The sequence below is a fragment of the Sarcophilus harrisii genome, chromosome 3 (assembly GCF_902635505.1).
Source record: "Sarcophilus harrisii chromosome 3, mSarHar1.11, whole genome shotgun sequence".
NCBI classification, from domain to species: Eukaryota; Metazoa; Chordata; class Mammalia; order Dasyuromorphia; family Dasyuridae; genus Sarcophilus; species Sarcophilus harrisii.
The window spans coordinates 575,157,489-575,165,981 of record NC_045428.1 but is presented as its reverse complement, the minus strand read 5'-3'; the positions used below and the strand labels follow the sequence as shown (position 1 = coordinate 575,165,981).

The following is an 8,493-nucleotide window of genomic DNA, read 5'->3' as shown; positions in this document are numbered from 1 at the left end:
CTTGCCCAGGGTCACACAGATAGAAAGTATTAAGTGTCTGAGACCAAATTTGAACTCAGGTCCTTCTGACTTCAGGGCTGATGCTCTCTATCCACTGCAATACCTAGCTGCCCCTGCTCCAGCTATTCTTGTGAGTCACTTCTTGGTTGTGAAATAAGACTCTTCCCCAATATAATTAATTAACCTCCAACCCATGAATATGACCCTTGAACTGCCCTTCTTTCCCTCGTTTCTTAAGTGCAATTCTACATAAGAGATCCTCAGTATTAATGAGCACACCAAACATTTTTCAATGACAAAGGGGTAGAAAGATGATTTATTAGCCCAGTAGGAACCTGTCCCTCCAGAGATACAGCGATGCCTTTCCCATGGGTTACCGCTGCCTTTTGAGATGGCACATAAAAATTGCTAGGGTGGTGACTGCGGGAGGTTTATCCGTTGGGCAAACTGGAGCAGGTTTTCTGTAGTTCTTACCAGCAAATTTAGCTCGGTTGCCCAGCTGTTCTTCGATTCTGTAGAGAACAGAAATAGTAAAATTCATCATGTGTCAAATTCTAATGCCATACAATTCCTTGCTTAAGGATGGAAGCAAGTAGGCAGTGTGTGAGATGGAAATGGAAATGCTAACTCCACTGGCTCCCTTGGAGGTTGGGTCACAGCGGATGATTCACAAATCTTCAAATATAATAGAAATGTTAGGCATTCTTATAATTACTCTTTATCCTAAATGGACCAAGAAGGGCCAAATGCTCTGCTGCATTCCTCTCAGGACATTTTCTCTCCCACTTGAGCCAGAGTTCTCAACTATTTCCTTTATCTCAACTTTTATAAACAAATTTGTAAAGTGCTATATCTCATTTCCCCATCTCCCAACCGCCTCCTAATCTTCCAGCCCCCATGGCAGCCCCTGGAAGTTTCAAGTATCTAGTGACATTCCTCTGATCAGATGGATGTTGCCTTTGCGAGCCTGCACAGTCACCCCCTCCCTCCCCCCTTTCTCAAGTGGCAGAGTTGAGGGGGCAGGGATGCCTTCCTCTTCCCTGCAAACCTCGGCTCTTATTCTTGATAATCCCAATATTCACATCGTTGGTCCTCCAAGCAACCTTCCCTTCTTTCCTACCCCAGCCACTCCCAGGCATGGGAACATCTTAGACTTCACCAGAACCCCAAATTTTGATCAATAATTTTCATCTTCTCATCTCTCCAGGTCACCTCAGTCTTTGGCTTAGTCCAATCCTATTCTTCTAATCCATCACACAGCTGCTAAAATAATCTAATAGGCAGAGATTATGTCACTCTCCTGCTCACAATCTACTATCTACAAGAGAAAACAAAACTCATGTTGTAAAACAGGAAAGTAAAACTCCATAACTGGGCTCCAACCTTCTAGCTTGAATTCCCATTATTCTCCTGGATTGCTAGCTGTTTCTGAACTTGATACATGAGGATAGCTGCTAGGTGGTGCAGTGGATAGAGCACTAAGACCTGAGTTCAAATCTGGCCTCAGAAACTTAGTAGCTGTATGAGCCTGGGCAAGTCACTACATTCTGTTTGCCTCAGTTTCTTCATCTGTAAAGTGAACTGGAGAAGGAAAAGCTCTCTACAGTCTTTTGCTAAGAAAACCTCAAATAGGATCACAAAGAGTTGGAAAACAACTGAACAACAAGAACAAAGCCTTGATCATAGGTCTGCATAATAAATAGCTGGCACAAGTCTCCTGGAAGATGAGTTTTTCCAAACTAGACAGAACAGAGAAAAGTGCTCTGAAGCTGAATCCCAAGGACAGCGGCCCAGCTCAATCCCTGCCCACGAGTTCAGCATTCTGACCGAGCTGCTTCTTTGTCCCTATGGGCCCCCGCCTTTCTCCTCTGTGGCTCACAGGATTTACAGCTGCCTACGTCACAGAGCTGGGGGAGGAACATGGTAGCTATGCACACAGAGAACCTTGAAACCAGCTAGTGCTAGGCCAGACACAGAGAAAGGCTTTTACAATGGGGAGATGATGTCACTTTTTGAAGAGGGAAGGATGATTTGGGGCAAACTGGCATGGAAGCTGTGAGCGAAGATCCCATAATGATTTTCAAAACTAGACTTGGGGGAATCAGGCATTGTTCTATGTATGGAGGGTCACACAGCTTGGATTTGAGCCCGTGTGATCTGGCCTCCAGGCCCAGCACTCTGTACTCTGCATTGAACTTTGCCTTCACAGTTCCTCTCAGGACAGAGGGGGAAAAAGGCAACAAAAATTAATGGCATGAGATTTAGTCATGTGCCAAGACCATCTCTATCAGACCAATTTTGAGATTCTGTCAGAATTTTGCTGAATAGGAATATGGAAACCCCCCAATCCACAGGACCCCCAGCCATGAGTGCCTCTCCCCGGGGGCACCAGCATGTTGCGGTGACAGGGCACAGCTCTTCCCCTGCCTGGGTTTCAGTCCCCTGTGCACAAAAAATATCCAAGGACAAAAGAGAGTAAAGGGAGCCAGGAGGGCTTTAACATCTGGGGGATTCAGGAAAGAATAAGGCTCCTGCCACCCCTGTGCCTGATGGTAAAGGCAGCCACACAAATAGGCATCTCTGATGTCCCAGAATTGAGATCTGGACAGGACTCTGGTCACTGGCTAGCCTCTCATTCTGTGAGGAGCCAGCTGAGGCTCAGAGGGATGAAGGGGCTTCCCCACAGGCTCACTGCTGCTCAAGGAGCACAGATGGACTTCACACTAAATTTGTGTATAAACTGGGTTCTGTTTTCCCTGAATAATGCTTCTTCATTCACTTGAAGGTACAAAAAGATTCTGGGTCGCCCCTTGGTTCTAAAGAGGAGAGGCTGCCAGGGCTGGATTGTTTTTGGTAAACCGCAGGATACTACAATCCTTCCACAAACAAGGCCTCTGCGTTCAGTGCTGCAATCATCTGGGGTGCACCGGGTCCTGCTCCATGGGAGCTATGGTGGGAGCACCCCCATGGTTAAGGTCACACAGACTTATTAACCACTTAAGCACCAAGGTGAGCAGAGCTCTATCCATTTTTCCTCAGAGGCCCCCAAACATCTCACCTGAGAAGCTGATTATACTTGGCCACACACTCAGATCGGCAAGGGGCGCCAGCTTTAATCTGGAAGAAAGCAAATCGAGGGCAATCCTTACGGCTGAGCACAGAGTGGGGAGCTCTGCAGGATGGGGCAGGGGAAAGTCAGCGAGGGTCTGAATGACTGACATCCCAAAAAGAAGCCCAGCTCCAGAAGGGGCCCACTGGAAAGATGCTGGGAAATCCCAGCCTTCTGGCAGGTCATGGCCAGGGATGGGCGTGTGCAGGCTATGTGAAATCTTGCCCTTCCATTGAGAACTTTAGTTCTTGGTAATTTAAAGTCAAGTTCATCAAGGGGGGAATATTCCTGACCTAATGTAATCAGCATTTCAGATGTTCAGGATGTCTTGTGACTTAGTCTGAAGTCTGGGGACAGCAGGATGGAAGGAGTCCCTTCAGCACCGAAAACTTCCTTACCTGCCCAGTGCAGAGACCTGCTGATAGGTCCGCAATGAAGGTATCTTCAGTGTCTCCAGAACGATGGGAAACCATGACTCCCCACCCATTAGACTGGGCCAGCCTGCACCTAGAGGCCCCACCAGAGACAGAAAACACACGTGATGATCCCCACACAGGAGCAGGGACTGCTAAGTTCAGACACATTAGTAACCTGCAGCTACTCAACAATCCTTTAAATTCAGCAAACACATCTTAAGCTTCTTGTACAGAGGCCCTCAGAGAGACAGAGAACAAGAAGCCCGGGCTAATGGGGATGTAACACACAACAGTGAATGGGATAGAAGGAAAGTTTGTTAGAGTCCCACAGTTCAAGGCCATTGCTTAATGGGCCTAAGGGGCAGGCCAAGGAATCATTTCTTCATGTGATAGTTACACTAAGTTGCTGAAGAATTGGGATTGGCAGATGGTCATAAAGTGAGCTCTGTCTCGTCTGCTCTGGTCTGGAGAGGGTAGAGAGTGGAAAAGTGGAAAAGGCTCCTGAAGGTATCCAGGGGAATAATAATGAGCTCTAGACAGTGGCAGTGAGAACGGAGAGGATAGACAGAGGGAGAATCAACAGGACCTGGGAAGGGAGAAGAAAGTCAAAAGGACAGATGGATGGAGAATAAGGCTCTGGGAAGTACACACTTTAGTTCTTGGTAATTTAAAGTCCAGTTCATCAAGGGACATTATTCCTGACCTAAATCCATCAGGCTATTTACCATAAACTAGGATCACAGAAAAATCACCAGGGAGTTGATGATCCCAGCTCCTCGTTCCCATAGCCTCTGTCCCGCTCTGTTTCACTCAACTGTCCACCATCAAGTTTCCTTAAAGCTGACCCTGTGCTGCAGGCTTAGGGTACTGGGAGTCTAAGAAAAACCTCATCTTTAGATGGGTAGGACTGGTAATGGCCAGGCCAGGGCTGGGCACCCACTTGTGCCAGAGGACTCACGCCTGGATAGTTTCTGTGAGAGTGCCAATCTGGTTCACTTTGAGCAGGAGGCAGTTGCAAGCATTTTTCATGATGCCCTTTCGGATGAGCTCAGGATTGGACGCTGTGAGGTCATCCCCTACCACCTGGATGTCTACATTAGAAGTAAACTCCTTCCAAGAGTCCCAATCTTCCTGGTCATAAGGATCTTCAATAGATACCACTAAGGAAAGGAGAAGAAAAGTAAATGGGCTGTATGGACCGCCCTGAATTCCAAAAGGGGTTTCATCAAGGGGGTCGGAGGACCCTCCAAAATAGCTTCTCCTTATATAAAGGTCAGCAAATCCAGGATTCTCTGATATAATCTTTTCTTGGGGCACAAAAAAGCAACCTGGAGTTTTGGGACAAGAAACCTTTCCAAGTAAACACTAATCCGATTTATGTCGCTTTAAGTATAATACTAGTCTCTATGTGCCAGGCACTCTGCTCAGCTTACTATTATCTTATTTGATCCTCAAAACAACCCTGCTAGATAGGTGATACCATTATCTCCATTTACAGATGAAGAAAAAGAGGCAAACCAGCGTTATGTGACTTGCCCAGGGTCTCACAGCTAATGAATGTCTTGAAGCCAGATTTGAACTCAGGGCCTCCTGACTCCAGGCCCAGCCTGTTGCCCACCGTTCCATCTAGCTGCCTCCAAAGTACTGAAAGAAGCTAGAAGGAAGAGTTCTCCTGCTTCTGAGGTCCTGAAATCTCAGGGTTTTAGTGAGAGTGCCGCCAAGAATCCCTCTACAACTTCATGGGGAGGCTGAGCATGGACTCAGCGCTTGTGGAAGCACATGGGACAGACGTCCACATAACCATGGCCATTGCCTGGGGAGCTGGAGTCCCCGGTGCTGCTGAGCTAGGAGAAGGGCCCCTGCCAAGGGCCTCACCTGGGTACTCATTGATAAGAGACTTGTATTGGTTCCCCAGATCCTCAGCTGTGATGTATCTGCCGGGGTCATCTTCAGGAGACTTGAAGTCCAGGTCGTACTTCCCGTCCTTGTAAAACTGCGAGGCAGCCACATCGATGCCGATGACGACCTGATCAGTGTGACCAGCCTTCGCAATTGCGTCTTTCAGCAGATCAAGAGCTGGAAGACATGGCAGCAGCAGCAACAGGGGTAAGGAAATAGGAGGTCCATAACCCAGGAGGAATGGTTAGAAATTTACTCCAAAGGAATCAAGCAGGGAGAGGAAGAAATATTCTTTCCATAATATGTCTGGTTCAAAGCTCCAGTTACCTTTGCTCTCCCCAGGCTTGAGGATGACAAGCTATTTCTAACCGTGAACGGCACAGCCCCTAGAACTAGGTCACGCAGTAGGAAATGTGGTCTGGTCATTAAGAAAGGGTCTTTCCACTGACAAGTGGCCCAGATTTAGAGCCTGCGGCAGGTCTGTCTTCCAAGCTGCAGTTACAGTAAGCAGGGGAGACAGGCCTTTCAGAGAAGCAAAGTTTAAATAGAACCAGCAGCTGAGAATCTCAGAACAAGTCTATGGATTGCAGAGACGGAGGCCAGAAATGGAAGGGCTTCTAACCTTGGCAGTCAAAGACATGCACCACAGAATTCGATACCTTCTATAGGAAAAGTTTGCCACTGTTGATGGAATTTGATTTAGTTATGTATAAGCAGTTAAGGACTACTAAACAAATAATGGAGAAAAGTTGTAAATAACACATGGTTTCAAACCTCCTTCCTAAACATTACTGATTTCAGACCTTTAAAGGCGCAAAAGGGCTCAAAGCACACAGCCAGTCTCATTTGGGGAAATAATCAGGCAGGTCAGCGTTCAGGTTTATAGGGCTTTTTTAGGAAGAACAAAGTAAAACAATAGGATTCTTTCCTATTTTGTTTTGTGGTTGAAAGGGAGGGACTAGCCAGTGAGCAGCTGCATCAAGCCCCAGCCCTCACATCTGGATCACTAAAGCACATACTTTTCAAAGGGTAGAAAAAACACAACTTTCCGAGCAATCTGAACTGACATATGGGAATAACTCAGTAAAGAGCAAGCCCAGCAGAGGGCTGACCCCGGAGCAGGAAAAAGGTGAGATTCTGACTTAAAAACTCTCTTGAAAAAATGCACAAGTCCCCCCACTGGCCCAAATCAACTGAAGCTGACTTGTTCCACTCAATGTTTTCACCTTCTTTGTTCTCCTCGATGTTAGGAGCAAAGCCGCCTTCATCCCCCACATTGATGGCATCCTGCCCATATTTCTCCTTAATCACGTCCTTCAGGTTGTGGTAGATTTCAGTCCCAATGCGCATGGCCTCCTTGAAGTTCTCAGCTCCTGTTGGGAGGATCATGAACTCCTGCACGGCCAGCTTGTTACCAGCATGGGAGCCACCATTGATCACATTGAAGGCCTGGGGAGGAAGAGGGACAATGACCACAGCGTGTGACCAAGGCTGTCTGGGAGTTCTACTTCTCTGAGCCGCCTCCACTAGGACAGGGGCAGTACAGGGGACAATCTCTTGCCCACTCTAAGCTTCTCATCAAGCCACAGAGACGTTCCCTTGTACTCTCTGCCATCAATGTCACATGGACTTTTGAAGTGGAACTCATCAGGTTTCCAGAGGTCTCATTCAGAATTTAGGGGCCCTGATCTGGAGAGACCTAAACAAGAAACCTACTGGTACAGGTAGGATGACTTCTTCTTTACAAGCCAGGTCAGCGATGTGGCGGGACAAGGGGACACATCTCTCTGCAGCTCCGGCCTTGCAGGCAGCCAGAGATATTCCCAGGATGGCATTTGCACCAAGTTTACCTGAAATAGGACAAGAGAGCTGTTAAAAGAAGATCTGTCTTTAAATTTAAAGGTCATCCCTCTGATTCTTTTTTTATTGCTTCTTTTTAACATATGACATACTATTAACAACAAAGGCCTATTCATCCCGTGATTGAATAGTAATGATGAAAATTGTGTATGGGAGAATATAGTTCTTCCAAAAATTTTTTTCTGCTTTTATGTCATCTTCACTTCCAAATATATTCTTCCCTGCTTCCCTCCCCTTCCTTCCCATTGAGTCCATTCCTTGTAACAAAGAATAAAAAGAGAGAAACAAATAATTTGGCCTGAAGTTAGGAAGATCTTATTTTTCCCCCTTTTATCTTTTTTTTTAGTTTTCAACATTTGCTTTTATAAGATTTTGATTTCCAATTTTTTCCTTCCTCCCTCTCTTGTACAATCATATTATAGTTCCACATTATTCATGTTGTACAGAAGAATGAGAAAAGGACAAAAACTATGAGAAAGAAAAAACAACCAAAAAATGAAGTGAAAACAGTATGCTTTGATCTGTATTCAGACTCCAAAATTCCTTTTTTGGATATAGCCTGCATTTTCCCTAATACATCTTTTAGAATTAAGACCTGATTTAAAATCTGGCCTCAGACACTTAGTGTGTGACCCTGGGCACATAAGTCACTTCACCCCATTTGCCTCAGTTTCCTCATCTATAAAATGAACTAGACAAATCATTCCAGTATTGCTGCCAAGAAAACTTCAAATGGGGTCATGAAGAGTTGGGACATGATTGGAACAAAACCAATGCATCAAATGAGGTGACTCATCCATGCAGGGTGCCAGCCTCTCTCTGACTTCTGCAAATAATTTTCTGATCTTGTCCTCAAGGCTAAGCCAGGTCATTATATTTCTTTACACTGTTCTTGTCTGCTTTCTGTTCTGTAGTCGTCCATTGTGCACACTGCATTTCTGGTTCTGCTTACTTCACTTCTGCATCAAATTTAAATGAACCTTTTGATGGTTTTTTGTATTCCATCATATTTATAATTTTTTAAAATAGCGAATAATATTTTATTACATTTATGTACCACAATTTATTTAGTCCCTGTCAATAGGTATCTGTCGTTCATTCATTTCATCGTCTGACTCTTCATGATCCCAAATGGGGTTTTCGTGGCAGAGATACTGGAGTGGTTTGCCATCTCCTTCTCCAGCTCATTTTACAGATGAGGAAGCTGAG

At 45.6% G+C, this 8,493-nt stretch overlaps 1 protein-coding gene across 5 annotated transcripts in view; it reads right to left on the bottom strand.

Moving 5' to 3' along the window:
- Positions 1–285: 285 nt before the first annotated feature.
- Positions 286–8,493, bottom strand: part of LOC100925341 (enolase) — a 32,756-nt gene continuing 24,548 nt past the window's right edge. For all 5 annotated transcript variants that reach the window (XM_031962921.1, XM_012546031.2, XM_031962922.1 and 2 more), the window contains 7 exons: positions 7,141–7,274; positions 6,651–6,873; positions 5,401–5,601; positions 4,484–4,685; positions 3,508–3,616; positions 3,059–3,117; positions 286–512 (listed from right to left, as the gene is read on the bottom strand). In XM_031962921.1, coding sequence (XP_031818781.1) covers positions 374–512; positions 3,059–3,117; positions 3,508–3,616; positions 4,484–4,685; positions 5,401–5,601; positions 6,651–6,873; positions 7,141–7,274 — 1,067 coding nt within the window. In that variant the 3' untranslated portion in view covers positions 286–373. The remainder of the gene's footprint in view (positions 513–3,058; positions 3,118–3,507; positions 3,617–4,483; positions 4,686–5,400; positions 5,602–6,650; positions 6,874–7,140; positions 7,275–8,493) is intronic.